This window comes from Polypterus senegalus, chromosome 1, assembly GCF_016835505.1.
Source record: "Polypterus senegalus isolate Bchr_013 chromosome 1, ASM1683550v1, whole genome shotgun sequence".
Taxonomy (NCBI): domain Eukaryota; kingdom Metazoa; phylum Chordata; class Cladistia; order Polypteriformes; family Polypteridae; genus Polypterus; species Polypterus senegalus.
This window is the reverse complement of record NC_053154.1, coordinates 90,042,192-90,063,766: the sequence shown is the minus strand read 5'-3', so window position 1 is coordinate 90,063,766 and position 21,575 is coordinate 90,042,192. Positions and strand designations below refer to the sequence as shown.

The 21,575-nt window shown below is 37.4% G+C and overlaps 1 protein-coding gene across 1 annotated transcript in view; it reads left to right on the top strand.

Annotated features, from left to right (window-relative positions):
• LOC120525804 (mucin-2-like) overlaps positions 1 to 21,575 on the top strand; it is an 87,831-nt gene that overhangs the window by 15,392 nt on the left and 50,864 nt on the right. The window contains exons 12-25 of the mRNA XM_039748444.1: positions 2,533 to 2,697; positions 2,844 to 2,938; positions 3,289 to 3,415; positions 3,513 to 3,768; positions 3,867 to 3,919; positions 6,036 to 6,136; positions 6,214 to 6,365; positions 8,078 to 8,216; positions 8,464 to 8,574; positions 10,164 to 10,343; positions 10,767 to 11,006; positions 11,308 to 11,464; positions 11,549 to 11,677; positions 18,585 to 18,735. Of these exons, the coding sequence (XP_039604378.1) occupies positions 2,533 to 2,697; positions 2,844 to 2,938; positions 3,289 to 3,415; positions 3,513 to 3,768; positions 3,867 to 3,919; positions 6,036 to 6,136; positions 6,214 to 6,365; positions 8,078 to 8,216; positions 8,464 to 8,574; positions 10,164 to 10,343; positions 10,767 to 11,006; positions 11,308 to 11,464; positions 11,549 to 11,677; positions 18,585 to 18,735 (2,056 nt within the window). The remainder of the gene's footprint in view (positions 1 to 2,532; positions 2,698 to 2,843; positions 2,939 to 3,288; positions 3,416 to 3,512; positions 3,769 to 3,866; positions 3,920 to 6,035; positions 6,137 to 6,213; positions 6,366 to 8,077; positions 8,217 to 8,463; positions 8,575 to 10,163; positions 10,344 to 10,766; positions 11,007 to 11,307; positions 11,465 to 11,548; positions 11,678 to 18,584; positions 18,736 to 21,575) is intronic.

Sequence of the window (21,575 nt, the reverse complement as noted above, 5' to 3'; positions counted from 1 at the left end):
TGGAAGCAGTCCCTCAACAGAGATTGACATGTGGCCCCTCTTGGGGAATCACCCCAAAAAAACAAGTGACATGGCAGAACAAATTTAAACACATAGAAACTACATAATAAATAAAATTTACATAAAATACATAATTAGGCAAATAATAAAAATAAACCACAATAATAACACAAACAATTATAATCAAAGAATCAAAAATGAACAAAGTGGGCATAAAAAAAAGAATTTATGCTTACATATAACAATAGCTACAGGATATAAAGTAAAAATGCATATGGTACTGAAAGCCATGACATTAACTTGAAATATAATAATAAAAGTGTTGTGGATGAACCCACAAATGTTTGCTTTGCTTTGATCACCAGTCATTGCACAAATGGACTTGGCTGTTTATTTAGTCATAGAATAGTTTCTACAGAACAAACAAAAAAAGCATTGTAGAACCAAAATCTGGTAAAGTGAAAACAGATTAAACAAGCAATAACATCCATTATATCCTAACTACAGGGTCATGGGGGTCTGCCAGAGCCAAGCCCAGCCAATACAGGGTGCAAGGCAGGAAACAAACCCCAGGCAGGGTGCCAGCCCACACACCAAGCACAATTTAGGATTGCCAATGCACCTAACCTGCTTGTCTTTGGTAGGAAACCAGAGCACCCGGAGGAAACCCACGCAGACATGGGGAGAACATGCAAACTCCACGGGAAGCGAACCCGGGTCTCTTAACTGTGAGGCAGTAGCGTTACCACTGCACCACCATGCCACCTAGCTCAAAAATGTTAAAAAGAAAATCAAAAATGCTCTGAAAACCTCACTGCCAATGATTCACCGTCCAGATCTAAACACTAACGTGGAGAGTTGCTCGCACACTGAAGAGTCTATAGCTGCAGGTGGAAGCTGCCTTTAGCAATGCCTTAGATGGAACTGAAGATAGTATCATATATGAAGATAGCGAAGAAAGTGATATCAGTAATTGTGAGCAACTGAGCTTCATAAATTCTGACACTAGCGATGAGGAGTTCTTGGGGTTTCCAGAAAACTAGAAGAGTACTTGAACTTTAAAGTCTCTCCTCATTTGTTAATGACACTGATGATGGTCGTTAATACCACTGTTGACTTTACATGGTTGATATATTATTCTGCTATAGTTTATTAAGTATATATATTGCCTTGCGCCCTGTGTTGGCTGGGATTGGCTCCAGCAGACCCCTGTGACCTTGTGTTTGGATTCAACGGGTTGGAAAATGAATAGATAGATAGATAGATAGATAGATAGATAGATAGATAGATAGATAGATAGATAGATAGATAGATAGATAGATAGATAATTTAGTAATCCCAAGGGGAATTTCACATACTCCAGTAGCAGCATACTGATAAAAACATTATTAAATTAAAGAGTGATAAAAAATGCAGGTGAAACAGACAATAACTTTAAAACGTGTTCAAGTCCACATAAAAACACCATTTGGTTCAGAATATTTTTTTTCTTGTTTTCCTCTTATGGAACGAAAAATATAGTAATTAGGTTCCAAAAGACATAATCAATTTCAAATGAATCAGAAGAGCTGATAATGTTACCATTGCATATACAGTATAGTATATACTGTAGACCAGTTGTGAAAAATGAGCCTAACATTTCATTTTTGCAAGGACTGGAAGATGAAATTTTTTGTGGGATATGAAAAAAGGGCTCATTAATAATGGGCAGAGGACTGAGGCCAGAAAGACAAAAAGGTATTGTCAAAAGTGAAGCAGATTTTAAAATCAAAGTCAAACATCTAAGGCAAAAAAGATCCCAACTATAACTATGAAATAATTTCCTTAACTAAAAATGTTCTTGAAACACTAAGGCAAAGTCTTTTTAGCCAAAAGGCTTAGAAAGACAGCAATCAGCACTGTCATCATAAATAGTTTTGGCACATTAATGTGAAAGGCATTGTCGATGTCCATCTTGTATTTAGCAACAGTATGGCAACCATAAAAAAATAGCTGCTAGTGTGATTCAAAATGAAATAAGTAAGAAATGATAAACAATAATAACCAACTAATACATAATGCAAAAAGTGTCCAAAATAAATTATACAGGTAATAAAACCATATCTCACCACAGTATTGACCTGATGTTATACTAGAAAAATTCACTATCATGATATCACCATATCATCTGTAGCCAAACCCTGCGTGGTTGTGATGTAGGATTGGATTGTTGGATTCCTGGATCAATGTAAGATCACCATTCAGCTGAACCAAAATGAAAAGTAATAAAACATGATAAAAACCACAGCAACACTATTAAATGTGGTTTCTCCAACCATCTGTTTTCTGGAAAATGTTAGATTACAATGGTAGACTTCGCTTGTTTCTTTTTGCCCACTAAATTAATTCTCATAGGTCTGGTTCAATGGTCAGAATCATGGCAGCATACATCTGAGGTTTAAAAACAGAATCTTCCAAGGCTTCATGACAAAAGACCTGTTTCTACCATATGAAGTCTTCCCTAATCCTAACTAACAGACCTTTTATTTTTAGGTCTCTGTGGTAATTTTAATAATGTTCAAACGGACGACTTTAATACTGCCAGTGGAGTTACAGAAGGAACAGCTTCTGCTTTTGCCAACACTTGGAAGACCATGGCAACGTGCCCAGATGTACTTGATAGCTATGAAGACCCCTGCAGTCAGAGTGTTGAAAATGGTAAGGTTTAACTTAAGGTTATAAAAGGAAGAGCTCGTACTGCATCTCTCCCACATGTTGGTCAATGCTAATATGATATTTGTTCCATTTAAATGTTCTTCTCAAGCATATTTAAAACTCTATTTTTTTATTCCTTTGTTTTTCAGAACAGTTTGCAAAACGTTGGTGCTCCCTACTGTCAGATCCATCAGGACCATTTTCTCCCTGTCACAGTGTGATCATTTCTACATCCTATGAAAAAGTAAGTCAAAGTACTCTTATCAATCAGGCAACAGTGAAATGCCAGCCATTATGTCCAGAATTATCACCAACATTATTGCCTTTTCCGACCTGCTCTGAACTGACAACCTGTCGGGGCTTTTGTTATGGCTTAGCACCTAAATAATCCAGAACAAACTACTGGACCAACCCACATTGGATTAACTAGCCTTGGTTAAACTGACAGAGCAAATGACTGCCTCCCCTTGCAACGTTTATCAAAAAAATCCAATTTGGAAGCAAATGAATGAAATATAATTATTCTGTCTATATAATTTTTATTTAGGATGGCTTGTGATTCAAATTTTTTCCAACTTATGTTTCTCTCACCAGAACTGCATGTATGACATTTGTACATATGAGCAAAGTGAGGACTCTATGTGTGCAGCGGTCTCCTCCTATGTTCGGGCCTGTGCAGCCAAGGGAGTCTTTCTGACAGGCTGGAGGTCAACCATTTGTAGTGAGTACAGCTCACATTTAGGCCAATGCAATGAGGAAGCACCATTGTGAGGAACTGCAGATCTTTTGACTATCCCGTTTTCACATTTTTCTTGCAGCTAAATATTCCACCTCCTGTCCAAAGACAATGACCTACAGCTACAGGATGACAAGCTGTGATCATACTTGCCGGTCTCTCAGTGAGCCAGATTTCACATGCAGTGTTCAGTTTGTACCTGTAGATGGGTGTGGATGTAAGCAGGGTACCTACATGAACCAGAATGGCGAGTGTGTCCAGGAGTCAGAATGTCCGTGTTACAACAAAGGTTCAGTATTGCTTGCTGGAGAGATTGTCTCAAGAGATGGAGCCATGTGGTATGTTGTAACTGTGTAATTTAAATATGGGACAGGGAAGCTAATTATTGGAAGGTCTTATCTCTTACATTTGTTACTTTGTTTTCTTTTGTATTAAGCACTTGCAGTAACGGAAAGTTGAGATGTATGGGATCGGATAAACCAAAAACAGGTAAACTGTCAATATCTAGAAACATACATTTATAATGCATGTTTTGTTTTTGGATACTCTTCCACAGTATGCCAATCACATAATGTTATCATACACTTCATTTTTTTCACGGAATTGTCCAAGGTGAACAACAGTCTGACTGGAGAAGATGCCATCATGACATTCAATGCAAGGAGAATAAGGGGAAAACACCAAAGTACCAAAATGTACCAAAGCAGCAGTAGATGAAAAGTAAAACAAAAAGCCTATCAAGGTGGCTGGCTTGCCCACTCACTTATTATCTGAAAACACTCCGTCTATTGCCTTTCGTCTCTTTATCTCAACACTAGCATCTTACTCCTGGCAGTGAGCTCCAGCTCTCTTTTAGTTCCAGTGTTAAATGTCAAATGGGCTTTTGTCATGTATTAATCCCCAAATGCCACCCTCAATTGAGATCAGTTTCAGCAATTCAACAGAAAAACTTTTACAATCAGCATTTGCAACAGCTTTTAAACTGTCAATGCTGAACAAGAAAGACAATGCATCCTACAACTTTGTATGCTGCCACCCAATTGATTAGAAGGCAATGACCTTCTGCAAATCCTTCTGGGCCTATGTTTTTAGTTTATCAATCCTTAAATGAAAATAAAACTGAATTCTTAAAACTCTGCCCACTTCTCCTGAATTTGGACTATGTATTGCCTCCTGCAGGTGGTCTGCCATTCCTCAACCAGCCTCTGCCTTTCCCCACTGACATGCAGAATTGTGGTCTCTCTACCAGTACAGTCATGTACTGTACTGATGGCCATGGCATCCGCAGATTCAACAAACCACGCATTGAAAATTTTTTCTAAAAAAGTTACACAAAAAGCAAAACTTGAATTTGCCACACACTGAGCACTAAGCTGAATCCACGTGAATTATGTGATCTCTAGGCACGCTCTGCTGTAGCCTCCAGCTATAGGAGTTGAATAAAATGGCTCATAGGAGTAAACTTACAGCATCCCTATATAGCAGAAAATGGCTGAGCTGCCACACTGCTCTTAATTTGTATAGCTATGCCGACATAAAGCACCCTTGCTCTACACTGTAGATCGATCAATCCCATTCTCCGGCAATCACTGCCTTTATAAAAGAGAAGTTTTTTCTCTCTTATCTATCCTACCTTCTAAATGCTACCAATCAACAAGTTAAGAAATGGTTTCCATCTCTACACTTCCCACAGTACTGAAGCTCCTAAAACAAAATACAAACGACATACACATATTCTGGAAAATAAAGAAACTCAAACAAAGAAGACTAAACACTCACTAACCAAACAGGGAAACTAAACTTTCTTAAACCGTCCATCAGCCTGCAGACACCTGGCCAGGGCACCAGTTTTAAACTTGGCTTAGGGTTATCTATACACAAGCATGTGCAAAAGGCTATGTAGGCTAGTAAAAGCATGGAAACACACAGACTGACTGTAAATAATCAGCACCCAGTAAATTAAATGCTAAAGTTTCAATCAATGAAACCAGTATTGTTGACAGGGACACAGGTGTGCACAGCGGCAACCGCTGCCGCATGTTTATTTAAACAAATGCTGTTTAGCTGATAATAAAGACTCTGTGGGGTCTTTGGTGTCACATTGTGTGTACTCTTTATTTCTATGAAAAATTGGCTCCTTAAGTGGTCAGAGCAATCTCTCAAAGGCTAAGAGGGAGTGTAAAGTGCAATCTCTTGATGACAAAATAAAAACCTTCAATCTTTTGAAAAGTGGCATGTCAATATTCCCTAAACCATACAGTATAGTGACTGTTTACATAGAATTTACATTATATTAAGTGTTATAAGTAATCTAGAGATGATTTAAAGTATACAGGAGGATGTGTGTAGGTTGTATAGTAACACTACACTGTTTTATATAATGGACCCGAGCAGCCACGGATTTTGGTATCCACAGGTGTGTGTGGTCGACTGTATATTAGTTTCTCAGTTATGGTATTACCCTTAATTATGTCATTGCCTTGCCATTTGAGAATCCCTTTCTAATATCTATAAAGGTTTAAAAATGCTCCCATAAAGAATATTCAACCAGATAACAAGAAAGACAGCTCTCAATGTTTAAAATTCACCTTCTTTTTGTCTGTAGTTTGTAAGCAGCCAATGACCTACCTTAATTGCTCCACTCTACCCCTTGGATCTCCTGGAGCAGAGTGTCAGAAGAGTTGTCAGACTCTTCACATGGAGTGTGTAAGTTATTGTGCCTTTCACCATTACTTACCTTAAGAAAAGAGGACCCATTTAACTTTTTTTTTTTGACATTTTAGTACAGTAAAGGGTGTGTCTCGGGCTGTGTATGTCCAAAGGGCCTGGTGTCTAATGGCCATGGCAAGTGCATTCCTGCTTCCCAGTGTCCTTGTATTCACAATGGAATAACATATAAACCTGGTGAGAAGATACAAGTGGGCTGCAACACCTGGTAAGCTGATTTCTTTGAAATGGTTGGCAGAGAGGACAAGCGTATTACTTAAACTTCCAAAGAATCAGACAGAGCAGCTCTGACATCTCGTTTCCTGTGATATTATCGAAGGGAGTACTTTCTCCATTCTTCTAGCTAGGACCTTGGAGAGTATCTTAATATCATTATTCAGAAGTGAAATTGGTCTGTGTGATATACTGTACATTGTAATAAGTCCCTATTTTGTTTAGGAAAGATAGTAATTAATGCTTGACAAAAAGTTTGAGGTAGAATTTTATTGTCTTTAGCTTTTGTTAATGTTGCTAATAAAAGGGTAACTAGCTGAGTTGAGAATTTCTTATAAAATTCAGCAGGGTAGCCATCAGGGCCCGCTGCTTTCTCACTCTGAAGTGAGTTTATAGCATCTGATAGTGCCAGAGGTTTATCCAATTCCTCTGCACGAAGAGTATCTATTTGTGGTATCTGTAATGCATCCAGAAATGCATTAGATTGTGTCTTGTCTTCCTTAAACTCAGTAGAATATAAGGATTTATAATAGTCTCTAAATGTGTGTATTATATTTTTATGGTCAATGATTTTGTCTCTGTTTGTGTTGGTGATTGCTGGGATTGCATTGCGAACCTCTTGCTTGTGGATTTGTTGAGATAAGATCTTATTAGCTTTTTCTCCATGTTCGTAATAATGATGTCTTGATTTAAGAATGAGTTGTTCTGTTTCTTTAGTTGTTAAGAGATTGAGTTCTGAATGTAGAACCTGCCTTTTCCTATGAAGTGCCTCTCTTGGACACCTAACAAGTTCTTGATCTATTCTAGTAATTTCACTGATTAGTTCTGATACCTTCTTGGTTTCCAATTTATTTCTGTGGGAAAGATATGAGATAATCTGTCCTCTTAAGAAGGCCTTCAGGGTTTCCCAGAGTATTCCTGGGAATCTCATTTCTAAAACTGTAGTAGGCTAACAGGTATGCTCGTCAGCTTTACATTGTCTGATAATTTTGGAAAACAACATTATTTTTCATAAACTCATGTATTTTATTTAATACTTGCATTATGATTTTTCAATTTACAGCATTGAAATGAATATTGAACATATCATTTTTGCAACAATGAGTGTAATGTTGCAAAGCGTTATGGTGCAGTGGAGAGCACTGCTGCCTCAGGAGTTCTGAATTCTGAGTTAAAATTTTAGCCTTGTTTCAATTGTCTGGAGTTTGCATGAATTTCCTGTGACACAGTAGTCAATTACAACAGTTTCCACTAAGTGATATGAGTTGTTTAGGTTAATTGATGACTCTAAATTGTTCTCATATGAATGAGATTGTGCATGTGAACATGTTCTTCAACAGACTGGCGAAATATGCAGTCTGGGCTCTTGCCACATACTGAATTTGCAAGGGTAAATTCCAGCCCTGAAAACCATGGATTGAATTAAACAGGTTTGATGATGGAAGAATTAATTTATGTCAGAAAATTTGCTTAGTTCTTTAGTTAGAGGTATTTTTGTATTAATTAACACAAAACCCACTCTATTTCATAAAGATCTTTCAGCATGGGTGAATTCCCTCTAAAACAGTAAGACATGTGTGAGTTCAATCTTTGCTCACTTCTCTCTGACTGCTTCAATTAACTTTGTCTGTATTCATTAGACAAAACTCAGTTAACTAAAGTGACTCCTTAGTCTAAGAATATTGTGATGTTTAATGTATCTTTCAGCACCTGCAAAGACCAGAAATGGCAATGCACTAATCTGCAGTGTCACGGTTCTTGTGTCATGCAAGGAGAAGGGCACCACCTCACGTTCGATGGGAAAAGATTCAGTTTTAGTGGCAACTGTGAATACACTGTTGCTCAGGTGTGTACATAAAGGCCTTGTTCCTGTCATATCCTATAAGAAGGGCTTTCTTCATTCCTTCATGTTTTGTAAGTTATAATTGTCCAAATAAATGTGCAGGTTTTTTTAGCTTTGCTATAAAAAAGATTTTTTAAAGTTTTATTGAACTGTTGTTTGTGCTGCTAGATGAAGAACAGAATATTTTTACAAATGGTACTCCCTGAGAAGCTCTTTGATTTACCTTCTTCTCTTGTTATTTTCTTCCCAGGATTACTGCGGAATTAACTCCAATAATGGCACTTTCCGTGTGATCACAGAGAATATCCCCTGTGGAAGTACTGGGACCACATGCTCCAAGGCCATCAAGCTTTTTCTGGGGGTATCTATTCCAATTATCAGTATGGATTCCAAAGTCGACACTAGCCATGAATGATAGCTTTTTGAAAGTTTTCATCTCTTTATTTGTAATAAATTTTTTGGTAATTAGAAATGCGAAAATCAGTGAAATTAAAAAAAGATAGAGCAGTAAATAATAGAATCTGTTTAGGTAAAACAATAATGATTGTTCTTTGGAATGTGAGAAGCATGATGGGAGAATGGGGTGAAGTAATGAGGAGCTGAATTGATGTTCCATAGATGTGTGTCACACTGAAGAAGAGAGATGGGAAGAAAAAGGTACAATGATGCTTAGTAGGCATGGGGGCAGTGGTGGTACTGGGGCAGTTCTGTCTGAAAAGTGATTGGGTACAGCGGTAAAGTGGAAGATATTGTCTGTTGTAGTGTTAGGAATAATTGATGTTAAATTGCTAACCAGCAGTTTCAGTATATGATCCACAGCTTAATAGATTCACAAACATGAAGGAGAAGTTTTTTTAGGTCATTTATGTGCTGTTGACCTTTATGGGGCCTCAGAGTGAGGTGATTGTGACCTCAGTGGGCATACCCATTATTGTGAAGAAGGTCTGCTTAATGCTTGATATCAGAAATGTTGACAGTGAGAGGTTTCTGAAGTTTGGTGATGAGACAGAAATGGTTTTGACAGTGTAACGCCATCTTTTAACAGGTTTAAAATGAACTCTGCAATCATTGAGTCTGCCAAGAAATGTAAAAGTTTATTTGATAGTGACTGAAGCATGGAGAAAAATGTAAAGATGCTCCCCAGTGAAGCATATGTCACAATATTGTTGATACACTGAGTTTTTTCAGTTTGACATAAGAGAAAAAATAAGTGAAAAAAAGTGAGACAACTTGGGGCGACCAGACAAATTGAGTAAACCCTGATAGTGTGCACATAAACTGTGGAAGTTTCAGACAAAACACAGCAGATCCAAGAAGCTTAATAATAGCAGGTATTAAATATCAAAAACAAGGAAAAAATCCATAAGCATCCTAATATTATACTTTGTTTGCTCCTCTGTATTTAACACTTACAGCAGACAAACAAAAAGGCTTTGAGAATGAGATCTCGGCAGCAAAATTAATCTACTATTCGGACAAGCACAAAATCCCCCACCTGCCCATTTGTCTCTAACTTTGTGAGGTTTACAGCAAGGAGATGTCAATAAAAGATACAATTTTCAAAGATTAAAACACAGATTGTTTGCTGTAAAAAAACAGGAGGAAGATAAGGAGTTTAAAGTTCTACTTTGATCTTTGATTCTAGAGTTATTGGACTTGAAATTTGATACATAAAGGCCAATGTATAGTTAAAATATACAGTATATACTGTATATTATTATTTCTCAATGAAGAGTAATACTGTATTACAGGAATAATGCACTTCTGCAAAATAATTAAATGCATGAACCTAAACTGGTTGATAAAATGCAAAGTAAAGAAAGAGTTCACTGTCTCCAGTAATGTTTGTAATGTTCATTTTTAAAGACATTGTAGATGACAGTAGTTAAGACATCAACCAGAACTAAGATGAAGTAAAACTGAAACACATTTTTGTTTGATCTCCTGCAGAAAGATGAACTCAGATTGTCAGAGGGTCAGTATGAACTCATGAAGAGAGATGTTGGTGTTGACATGGCTTACAAGATCATGCATATGGGAATTTATGTAGTGATTGAAACCAAGACCGGGCTGATCCTGATGTGGGACAAGAAAACCAGTGTGCACATTAAGCTGAGTGCCTCTTTCAAGGTATGAGCCCAAGGATCCACCACGGTACAAAAAAGATGCAGCAGCCCTCGAGGCCATGTGGAGAAAGAGCAGCCAAGTACCTCCTTAGACTTAAAGACTTCTCTTACCCTGAGTGACCTCCTTAGTCTCATGGAGTCCCAATCCAAGTCTTCAATGTCTTCAGCATTCATCTAATTAGATAATGAATCATGTACAAAGTCATGCAGTTGATCAGACACGTTGACCACATTTCAGATATTTTTGCATGAGTTATTAGGACGACTTAGCAATAGCTGATCAAACAACTTTAATGAACTTTGAGGTCTCTTCTTATTCTCTTATAATGTTAATCTTTAAAAGCACCAAATTTTCCATGGAATAGAACAGAAAATGTCACTGTTGTTTAGCTTCCACAAAATGTGACTGTATCTTCCTATTTTCTAGGGTAATGTCTGTGGCCTCTGTGGTAATTATGATGGGAATGCAAACAATGACTTCACCACTAGAAGCCAGTCATTAGTGGTTAACGCCTTGGAGTTTGGAAATGGCTGGAAGGTGTCCCCTAACTGCCCAGATGCTAAAGTTCCTAAAGATCCCTGCACTTCCAATCCCTACCGGAAGTCCTGGGCTCTAAAACAGTGTAGCATCATTAAGAGTAAAGTGTTTGCTGCCTGTCACCCTCAGGTAATTCCCAATGTTCCTGAATGATATATTATGATTCTCTCTTGTTGGTAAATGCTGTCCAGTATATGTGGTCTTTGTTTATCAGGCATAAATATACTCCATGTGCTGGTCAACCCAGATCTTTGTTGTTTACTTTCTGAATGATAAGTTCAAACTGTTCTTAGCAGTGTCACCTCTTGAAATTTATATTTGGCACCAGTCCTAGGAGACTGACTCTGAGCATTTAAATATCCACTAGGATTAAAGGAAACACAACAGATTATCCACATTTAGAAGAGGCCATTTTGTTTTTCCCTTACAGGTAGACCCTAGTCCTTATTTTGATGCCTGTGTTTATGACTCTTGCGCCTGTGACTCTGGTGGTGACTGTGAGTGCTTCTGCACATCTGTGGCGGCTTACGCTGCTGCCTGTAATGAGGCCAAAGTGTGTGTATCCTGGAGAAAGCCTAACCTTTGTCGTAAGTGGCTCCTTAATCCCACCCAGAGTGTTTTAAGAATGTCATAATAAGGTGATAACTGTAGACTTATCTTTCATTTCTCAGCTCTTTTTTGTGATTATTACAATGGCCCTGATCAGTGTGAGTGGCACTACAAACCCTGTGGAGTTCCTTGTATGAGAACTTGCCGAAATCCCAGTGGGACATGTTCCAGTCAGATCCCAGGACTAGAAGGTAATGCTTCTGGGTGCAGGTAGTGCAGAACAACACAGAGGATGGTACAGATTAAAATAGGCTGAACTATTAGCACCTGCAAATTTTGTTGTGAGGTGGAATTAATAATACACTTAATCAAGAGAAAACGAATAAAGTACTCATGAGTGCTTGCACTTTATTATAAAAAACAAACATTTCTTTAGGGTGATAACCATCTCATTTTAAATTGTTTTATTTGACCCTGTTTCTTTAACACTTATTTGATTTTAATTATCAGAAGTTTTCTGTATTATTCACGTTCAACTACCTTCTTTGCATTCCTTTCTTTATAATTAGGAAAAACAGAAACATGGTGGTGTAGGCCTTATAGATTTCAACTCTTTGGCCTATTCTGTCAGTGGTCAGTGAGTGGTCATTAGTTCCAATCCTTAAAGTCTGCCATAAAAGTTCCCTAAACTTCAAGTTTCCTTTACCATTTCAGTAATCAAATGGCTAACTGTATTACAAGTACATTTGATATTTTTCCATTTTGTTTACTTGCAAAGTTGTAAGTTAAAAAAAAAAGCTTAGCAAAACATATCCCAACATTCTTACTCCCATTTAGACCAATTTAGAGTCAGGGGAGGCCTGAGTCTGTCTCTGAACTTTAAACAGGGTGCTAGTCAATTGCAAGGCCCACTCACACACACAAGCCAATTTAAATCTCTCGTTAACTTAACAGTATGGGGGATGCTGGAGGAAAATCCACACAGACAGAAAGAGGTTACTGTTAGGGAAAATGCTCTGAAATAAAAATAGTTGTTGTGAGTCACTGATAACAATTCCTCCATGATGGACGTCCTTTATTGTATCATGACTGATGGAGCCTGCCAGGTGCATTGTTCAGTGCACTGTGATAAGACTGGCTAATCTAACTAAGAGGTTTCTTATGTACAGTATGTTCGCTTCATTTGCATAATATGGTCAAGAAGCATTTACAACAATCAACAATACGTGAGACAGCAGCTCTTCCCACTGCACCGCCAATATCTAACCATACCTTTTCTTTCTCCCGCCATAATTGGTGAACAATTTCTTTATTAATAAAGCATGGTTCAAAGTCATTGATTTGCATCCGTTCAGTTAGATACTCGTTAAATTAACATTAATAATCAGGCAACCTAGTAAATACTACAAAAGTGACAACAATGTTTATTTCTATGAACTCTTACAGTATGTGCTGCCCACATAGTGGTTGTGCCATCTGCCACTTCCTGCTGACGTCTGTGTGCCTCTGGGGAGTCCAAGCCATCAAAGTTCAATGCAGGATGTCAAATGATATCAGGGCATTTTCCTCCCTGTTTAAATTCCTTTGTGAGATGGATGGATGTTTTTGGTGCATGCTATATGTGAGTGCGGTGGGCTGGCGCCCTGCCCGTGGTTTGTTCCTGGCTTGTGCCTTGTGTTAGCTGGGATTGGCTCCAGCAGACCCTCGTGACCCTGTTAGGATATAGCGGGTTGGATAATGACTGACTGACTGGCTATATGTGAGAGGTTTAATGCTGGATCAAGATGTGGTAGAAACCTTCATTTGCAATAGCATGATAATGTAACTGTAGGAGGATATCATCAATTTGTGTGTTTAGCAGCAAGTATTAGATTTCAAGGGGAATAACAGACAGTTGTTGGATTTGAATTACACACTTGAGTCAAGTGACTTGGAATTTTTTAAGAATCTGTTGACCTTGACTTTTTCGACTCCCTTGCCTCACAGTCTGCATGTTCGAGCTTATTTGTAGGAAATTGGTTTTCCTGAAGAATTATACTTCCAGTTCCTGACGAACCTTTCATTATCAGCAGTAGCTACTGTTGATTCAAAAGTCTAGTCTATAGAGCAAGTTTCAGCTGATTTGTATCAACAGTCAATGCTGCAAAATCATTGTGAATGTAAATGACAGTAGACTCAGTTTTAAAAGACATTTTAAAATATAAGTTTGGACATCTCATTGTCATGTTGCAGGCTGCTGAGCAAAGGAGTTTCATATCTGGCTTTGTGCCTACTCATGTTATCTATAGGGTTGGCATTGGTGGCTGAAATTTTACTCAGTTCGAGTTTACTGATAATTTTCAGTTTTTTTGAGAAGGCCTTAGTATTTAAATGGAGATGCTTTCTGACAATGATGCATTAGGACTCGTAGTGCTACATTCTATATTGTTTCTGCTACAAATAATATAGTTATGTTTGGACAAATTGTCTTTAACTAGTGAGATTATGCTTTATTTGTTTCTTTAGTGATGTCAAGTGATTATACTTATTTTAACAAGTTTTTACTGTTATATTACAGTTCTCATTATTTAATGTGTGTGATGGATTTATTTCATTTAAGGCCTTCTGTTATAGCTAAGTGTCTCTATGTGTCCCTCCATCATATTAAAATGAAAACTTAGAAAACATTGCTAATGATGGAAATGTGGTAATATTCAAAATTACATAGCACCGCAAGTTATATTGGAATGTGACTCAATTTTGTTATCAATGAGTTTAAAGATTATGGTGGCTTTCATCACAGAATTTTATATTCTACTAGTTGTGTAGCCTGGTTTCACTCTGAAAATTTTGTAAGACAATGGGCATCACCTACAGTGTTGTTGGTTAATCTGATGGGCATCAGCTACAGTGTTGTTGGTTAATCTGATGGGCATCAGCTACAGTGTTGTTGGTTAATCAGATGTGTCAGAGGTATTATGCATCTACGTGCTTTTCTCTACACGATATTTTCTTTTTACAAAGAGCTAACACTATCGTCAGACAGTGTGGTCTAGTGGTTAAGGCATCAAAACCTGAGCTTGTGGGTTCAAGTCTGGCTTCTAACATTGTGTAAGCATGAGCATGTCGCTTGAGTTGCAATTGGAAAAATATCAGAAAGGCATCATTAAAATAATATCTTTTTGGTCACTGGAGCTGCTTACTCTTGAACATGGTATACACAATTGTCCATGAGGAAAGTATTCCTGCATTTGATCCTTTCCTGGTCTTCCTAGGGGCTTGGCTTTTGTTGATGTTCACTGCAAAACACAATTTTACAAAAAAATGTATTCTTTTGAATTGAAATGGGTGATCAGTGGGAAAAATGTGAAATTTCAGTATATTATTATTATTATTATTAGATATTTATGATTTTCATTAGTTTACACCATTCCCTCAAGTACAGTATTTCTTTTTGTGTTTTTCTTCAGTGATTTGTAGTCCTCTTTTAAAACCTGCAGATGTGAATGTATACAGTATATGCTAAGCAGTACTTGAAGTGGATATGCATAAGTGCTGGTATCTCATGTGCTACATTCATGTCTTAACATGATGAGCACGGAGCATTTCCACATTAGAAATTCAAGTGCATAGTGAATAGTGAATTCAAGTGAATATTCATTTGTTGACTGATTATCTGAGTCAGCCAGAATTTCAGCTTCATCAACTATCATTGCACGTTCAGTATGAAAGGAATTGTGGTGCCTGATTGCATCTTATAAGAGGGTTGTTGTACAACTATAAAGATTTCTGTCAGAAATTTCAGTTGGCTGTCTTGTAGTGTGAGCAGTCTCACAACTTGATTTTCTGATGCCGCTATTAAATTTCATTGTGCATTGATCACAGTATATTATAAACTGGTCAATTCTGTTGTCTTACTCATTTGCAAAAATCTAAACATCATATAGCAACACACATACAACTAAATAGCCAATGCCAAAAGCATCTTAGATAGACTATATACCTCTAATTCGCTCTGTAAAAGAGACAGACTGCGCCTCAATCATCTAAGAACCCAGTTACGCCTTTTATATTTGTCTGAACTTTCAGAGCACAGTACGACAAGAGTTGAGAATGTAGCTCTTTTCTTTGTTGACATTTTGAGAAACATGTGGCCATCATGTTTTTTGAATGGTTAAAACTGTCTGTCGGGGCCATGTACTAATATAGTCTTCACCAACATCACAGCATGTCAATCGAACTGAACCTGTTTGTACAGTTTGAGCACATGTACAACTGGCAACTCAATCATGCAGTGTGAGTAGTCGCTTGACCATGATTTCTAAAAATTTTACAGTGTATGCCCAGCATAAGACGTCCATTTCTCCATAGAGTTTGTAGCACCACATTTGAAGAGCAGAGCTTTGGATGTACTGTATTTGTTTTTCAGGGCTGTGATTGTGGGTTGCAGGTTGTCAGAACAGAACGAATAACCAAGATGAGAGCTAGTATGGACCTAAGAGTGTAGTCAACAGCAAAAACAGTGCTTGCTAACCATTGAGTTTTACTTCTTACTTGAGCTTTTTATAAATAGTCATGTCTCTTTTATTCTGTCCAGGACACCATGCTGTTTTCATTCTTTCATCCACCCTATTGGTTACTTGTTATAGTCATGTGGCCCATAAATCACTTTTACATACATACTTAATTTGCATAAATCATGCTGTCAGAGCAGCTGAAAGCACGTAAGTTAGCACAATATTAATAAATAACAAATATTTGTCACCTATGTTTCTTTTTTCTATAACTTCATCAAATTTCAATCAAATCTGACAAGGCATTATTGAGATTTTGGTTTATTTAGTTTTACTATGGCTATTGACCCATAAATATTGATATATCCAAATGTTTTTTTCTTACTGGATAACTACTGAACTAGATGTACAATCCTGCCAAATTTCAGCTTTTTAACTAAATGGGAAGCACAGGTTTTGTTGATGATACATATATATACAGATATGTATATAGATAGATAGATTATCACACTCATTATCTTATGAATGCTCTTTGATTTGGATTTAATTTTCATATTAAACATATTTATGCACATATATATTTTTTTCATTTACAGCTTTTGATTTTCTTAAAATATCCCAAAATTCAGGGCCTTTAATGTGTCATTGGAGCTTCCTTTGCTGTGAGGATGTGCTTAGTTTTGTCGTTGTCCACTCTGAACTACTCTAATGGGTGATGTTTAAAACCACATGTCTTGCATGAATAGTGTGGCTCCTTTTAGCATTTAATCAAGCCTTCTTATAAAAGCTATCCTTGGATGAATAATAACAATTGCTTTTTTTAAAAGAGATTACAGAAAGGTGGAATGTAAGTGTCCTCCGGGTACTCTGGTTTCCTCCCACAGTCCAAAGACATGCAGATTAGGTGCATTGGCATTTCTAAGTTGTTCCTAGTGTGTGCTTGGTGTTTGGGTGTGTGTGTGTGTGTGCGTGCCCTGCGGGGTTTGGCTCCAACAGACCCCCGTGACCCTGTAGTTAGGATATAGCGGGATGGATAATGGATGGATGGATGGAATGTAAGTGGAGGGACACCAGACTGACTGTTCATTATTCCATTTAGTAAAATATAATGTAATAATGCTGTGAGAGAAAGTTATTTTGTAATCTAATTTCTTATAATTGTGAAAAGGACAGAATCTTTGTGAAGTTCAGCTCCAGAAGCTTGAATTCTGGTTCAGGCAATATCTGTATCAAGTCTTTCTGTGTCTGTCTGCATCCAGTATTCTAAAGACTCACCAGAGGTGCCAATGACCTTTCTAAATTGCTGGAAAACATGGCCTGTGTTGTGCTGGCACCTCGTCCTGGGATAAATTATCCACGCTGCTTCAGTTTGATTCAGTAAGTGAATAAATCTAAAGATAGATAGTGATACTGGATCCTGACCATTACTGCAAAGCAAAACTGCTGTTTTTATTCAGTACACTAGGATTTTAGGGTTTTTTTCCTCTGGGTATATCAGTTATCCTCCCACATACCCAAAGACATGCTGGTTTGGTCAACTCACGATTTCACACTGGCTCTGTGGCAGTGTGAGTGTGGGTGTGTGTGTGGGTGTACCAGATGATAGACTGGCACGCTGTCCAGAGCTGTTTCTTGCTGGGATTGGCTACGACCCTGAGCATCAATTAACTGTATGAAGCAGGTCTGAGAATATTATGTATATTACTGCTGTTGGTGAACTCCTTACAAATTGTTCAACCTGTTCTTTGATATAACTCATTTATTTGTGACTCTTTGTCCTTATTGCAAAGCTGCCTCCTGTAGTTCACTGGTGCTTTTGTTGGTAGTTGAACTTTTACCAGTTGGCACACAGAACAAACAGGGCAATGAAAGACATCAAAGAAGGGCACAGAAGACACCACAGCTACACTTATGTATCTGTTGTTTGCGCACTCAGAAGGTTCCAAAACTCACAGACTTCAATTTAATGATTTGTCACCTGCTTTTAATATCATCCAGCGTCCCGTTTTAGTTGCGAAGCTAAATTACCTTTTCTGTTTGGACTTTAATGTGGTTGGCTGCATCCTGAAGTTTTCTAACTAACACAGAACAAAGAGTGCACAAAAATGGATGCTAATCTGAGGAGCTCCCTTCATGCAATAGGGCACCCCAAGGCCACTGTCTGTCTTCACTTCAGTTAATGCTGTAATACAAAACACTGCCAGAGTTAACACAAGAACAGACATAAGACTGTGAAATAATTTGTGTTTTGCATGATGAACGTCAAAGACTTACCGTTGATGATCTGTTAAGTGGTGAGATTGTTCCATTTTACAGCTTAATGGACTGACATCACATCTATGGCTGCTGGGTTAGGATCCTGCTGCCTGAGGTACTAAATCAGAATAATGGATTTAATATATTACATGAATGAATGTTTTAACAGGATGCTAAAAGATTAAATTATATATTGCACATATAGTGTATCTTCAGTTATATAATACTTGTGACTGATTATTTCTTCAAAATACAGTACTGTGAATCTTTCATAATCTGTAATTTCTCATTTACATTTATTATTATGGTACCTTTTGCTATTAATAAAGCAAATCAAAATAAAAGATATGTGCTAGATAAAGTTTAAACCATATTAAGTAGTAAAAAAATCATTTTTGCTGCTCCCCAGGTTGCTATCCAAAATGCCCCCCAAGAAAACCATTTTTTGATGAAGACTCCATGAAATGTGTAGCAAGGAAAGATTGTGGTTGTTATGATAAACAAGACCGCCATTATCAACTTGGAGAGAAAATGCCAAGCAGTAATGTTTGCCAAACCTGGTAAGATTTTGTCTTTGTGCAAAATGGATAAATATTTTGCTAATTATCCATGAGTGATTGCATCTCAAGCATATAAATCAAAACTTGAACTACTATTTTGGAAATTATTTTATTATTCCGTAAAATAATCCTAACTATCTGTTTGACAATGCTATCAAATGTCAAAGTTACTTTATGCTTTTTCAACAGGACACACAGAAATAGTTTAATGAGTTTTTCCTGAGGCACCTAAATATGTTAAGAACAAATTAGTAAAATAATTGGTAATACTTTAGTTTAGGTACTCCAAAAATGCATCTATTATTCATCAACTTCAACGAATACTGCATCCAAAAATTATTTTTTAAATATTTTTCTTACCCCATGTAGTTTGTAGTGATGTCTGAAAAAAAACTTTGATCTCATATTTTCATGCAGAACATGGAGAAAAAAATATATATTGTGACAGATAAGGGGGCGCTATCGCTCCCTTGAACCCTTGTCCAGGATGTCAGACACCAGATAAAAGTCCAAATAGTTGACTTTTGATTCACAAACAGTGCAGAAAGCACCCTCCTCTTCACAATACTCATAAATAACACAATAATCCACAATAAACAATAATCCTCCACTCCCAGACGCGTTGCCACCCTTCCACCCAGCTCAGCTCGACACTCTGGTGTTTTGTAGTCTCTTTTATAGTCCTCGACCCGGAAGTGTTTCGCTCTCTCTGTCCATGTGACTAGGAACACTTCCGGGTCAGATACAAAGTCCTTTTTCTTCACCCCGGAAGCACGTCATTCCCCTTGTCCATGTGACTCAGACTTACTTCTGGGTCGTAGGGCAAATAATATTCTTTGCTCCTCCCTGCAGCTCCATCTAGCAGCCCCTGTGGTATCCAGCAGGGCTGTGGATGAAAACTCCATCGTCCAGGATTCCCTGCTGGTCTTCGGGGCACCTCCATGCTGCAGGGAGGGCTCCATCTGGCGGCATGGGGATATTGGCCGGGATGACAAGCCTACCATAGACCACAATATATATAACATACAGTAATAGACACCAATAGTGACCAACACTGTATAACAGCAAACAATGGAAAAATGAAAAACAAAACTCACTTTACTTGTGTTGTATAATCCACATGTTAGTTATCCATTCATATGCATACAACATGTAATATGCATGCTTTTTTGCTAAAATATTGTTAAATATTATCCTGACTCGATAGGAAAAAAGTTTTTGAGATGAACTCAGAGATATGCAATTTTGGCAAAATAAATAAAAGCAAAGCATAACAAATAAAAATAAACCAGGGAACCAAAACCTAGATGTGAGGCAAGAATCAAAGTCAAAAATGAGGTAAGAAGTCAAAATCAGGAAAAACATAAAGACTGATTAACAAAGAGCTTTTTTGTTGTTGTTGTTTTTAAGAATTTATCCACAAATTGGATAAAGCCTGGTGCATTATGTTGACCTTTTATTCTGTCATGCAGATGAGCTTGAGATCACGACCTAGAAGACCACACCCCTAGAAACACAACCCTAACAACGGTACATAAATGGCGTCTAATATGGAAAATAGCAAAACTACTCCAAAAATCAGCCTAGATCATGACAAATATATGCTTTCAGAATAATCAGCACACATAATCAAGATGAAACTAAAGCCTCATGAGAGTGACTTTTTTGAATTGAAGACCTGCTTCTTCCATTCATTTGTCCTGTCTTTGATTCAAAAAGTGACTCCCATGAGGCTTTATTGTCTTGTTGATGATATAATATTTTTTAAGATGGGGAAAGATGTTTTAGATTGTTTGGAAATGTGTGTTTTAAAAGACATACTGGTGTCAGTATTACTGCTTAATTGTGTGCTAATTCAGTAAAACTAATGTTTAGATCAACTTAGCTAAAAAGTAAATATTGTTGCAGTATGCATCAGCCCTCTCTCCAATAGCTAACATTTCTGGTTTTTTTTCTGTATTCAGAAATAAGCAGTCCTAATCCATCCAATCTTTTAACTTACTGTCGCAGGACGCCATCAGAGAAAGGCCATTTGGTCTAAAAGAATACAAATGTCACATACAAATGAATGTGAATGATAATGATAATTTCTAATGTGATTGTATTTCCCAGCATGTATGTAAAGTGAGAACAGTAAAGGTCTGAGTACTGAGCCCTGTGGTACACCATATTTAACCTGTGAGTTATATTTTAACAATTCTGTGATATAGCCACAGGGATGCCCCAACTATTGAAAAGATCATTCTAGGATGTCATTGGCAACAACAGACACACAGTTGAATGTTATCAGGTTGCTTGCTTATATGGATCCACAATGCACACTTGAAAACACAGAAATCCAATATCATACTGGTGAGGACAGCCCCACCAGGCTTATTTAAACTAAGGAGACACAGCAAATGAGGTAAAACTCCTAAAGAAGCATATTTTACCTTTCTTAGACAACAGCACAGCAATTGTTAAAGTGTGTTATATGTCTTTAGGACACCAATTTAGAAACATCCAAGCACAGAAATGCATGATGTAAATTAGGCAGTGAGTTTTGGTGTCCTCTTAACTTTGTGACTCTACCCACTGATCATCAACTGGCGGCCCGCGGGACGAATCCGGCCCGCTGAGCCATTCAATCTGGCCCGCGACCGGATTCCAAAATTGTGAGGATCAAAAAGAAAATGGTTGTCCACACTATTAAAGCAACAAAAAATAACAACAACTGAGTCTCTTGTCAGACTAACCACCATTTATGACTATATTTAGGCTACACTCCAAAATGAGGACAGACTCAGACAGACTGCGGCGTTAAGCATTTATTGTTTCAAACAGGTTTAAAAAAAAAAAAA